At 55.3% G+C, this 1,540-nt stretch overlaps 1 protein-coding gene across 1 annotated transcript; it reads right to left on the bottom strand.

Moving 5' to 3' along the window:
- Positions 1–476: 476 nt before the first annotated feature.
- On the bottom strand, positions 477–1,434 carry PV07_12858 (uncharacterized protein). The gene has a single exon (XM_016400429.1). The coding sequence runs from the start codon at positions 1,243–1,245 to the stop codon at positions 910–912; it is 336 nt and encodes a 111-aa protein (XP_016241925.1). The 5' UTR covers positions 1,246–1,434; the 3' UTR covers positions 477–909.
- Between the last annotated feature and the right edge of the window lie 106 nt (positions 1,435–1,540).

Raw genomic sequence — 1,540 nt, 5'->3', positions numbered from 1 at the left:
ATGTTTTGAAGGCGATACACGAGGTTGGCCATAGGGTTAGTAGTGACGCCACAGATGATGACTTCGGCTTATCACACCATTGTTTCAACGGAATAAGCCAAAAGGAATCAGATCCAACCACTTGGTATGTCGATCTTTGTTAGTGACACGGGTGGATACGAGGAGAAGAGTTACCGAGCCATAGAGCACGGCTCGGCAGTCGAGCGCCAGTCGCTCTCGAGATTGACTTGAGCAAGCATTGAGAGAGGTTCGCTCCTATCCTTACTGTAAAGTCCATGTTTTTCTTCTTGTTTCGCCGAATGAGCCACCTCGTCGCCCGAATCTACCTCTCGCTTCCGTCGAAATGTAGGGTCAATATCTCGAGATGATCGAGCAAGGTTGACTCGCCAATGGTACGCATTAATAGGGTTCTTCTGATCAAGATTGATGTCGAAGAATTTGTTACCTCTGCCCGCGAGGGCTCGAGGACGTCGTAGGTAGGATTCCTCGCGAGGCTGCGCGAGGCTGCGCTATGTGACGTCACTACGGAGATATATTCTTCCGACTTGCTGCTCCCGACATCCCGGTAATTAAAGTCAAACTGCTGGTAAGTGTGCTCTTCTGTGTAATCAGCCATTCCTAGCCTAACCGCTCTTCCCGTCATATTAACCCCGCCCCTTGCCTCTGGTTGATGATCACAATCCCAGCGGAAGCGGACACCATCAGCGAACCGGTCTTCGAACTTAACCTCCTGATGTGTCGGACCAAAATTACCGATGGGCTGCCGGCCTCCACCGCCCTTGTTGGTCTTATCGGTGTTTCCGGCCTTACAAGCGATGGATACGGTTTGAAGAGATACTGGCCTTAGAGTGGCGAGTACAATCCATGGTATCCCACGCCCGAAAAGTTACCCAGGAGGTATTGCAAGTGTTAACACCAAGTAAGGAGTAAGAAGACGGACTGTGGGGGAGTGGACAGCGACCACGTTGGTATCGGTATTATGGGCGACGTAAGAACGGGAGGATACGTCCATGCCGGTGTTGCCTTCGACAAAGCAGCAAGAAACCCAGCGTCACCTCCGAGTCCCCGGCACGTCCCCGTGCAACCCCTTTTTGCAAACAAAACCAAAACTCCAGCACCATTAGCCTGGAGCATTTTCTGTGGCATTTCTTCCGGCAAGGATCTCTCGCCTCGCCATCGCGGCCGCAATGGTCGCGGCGTCGTCCGGGGACGCGACCTCACGCACCTCGGCGACGACTTCTCCATCCACACTCACTGTGCAGCGGTACAACTTGCCCACCGCGGGGCCATACCTGTCGACTTCAGTGACGTATTTGATGGATGCGGGCGCCCCGACAAGACGAGCGAGGGCCGCCCTCGGGTGTTCGGTGTCGACGGGCTGCGCACACACGCGCCGCAGGTAGTCCCAGATGCCGAGCCGCTCCAGGAAGCGCTCGCACGGCTCTAGCTCGCCGTGCGAGTCGACGAAGATGGCGCCGATGACACTTTCGATGATGTCGGAGAGGAATTTCTCCGGCCTCAGCCGCGCGAGCTCGGCCCA

Source organism: Cladophialophora immunda (genome assembly GCF_000835495.1).
Source record: "Cladophialophora immunda strain CBS 83496 unplaced genomic scaffold supercont1.231, whole genome shotgun sequence".
Lineage (NCBI taxonomy): Eukaryota > Fungi > Ascomycota > Eurotiomycetes > Chaetothyriales > Herpotrichiellaceae > Cladophialophora > Cladophialophora immunda.
The sequence above is the reverse complement of the archived record's forward strand: the minus strand, read 5'-3'. Positions and strand labels throughout refer to the sequence as shown.

Coding starts and splice junctions, on each gene's coding strand:
- PV07_12858 (XM_016400429.1), bottom strand. CDS start 1,245: ATGGAGAAGTCGTCGCCGAGGTGCGTGAGGTCGCGTCCCCGGACGACG.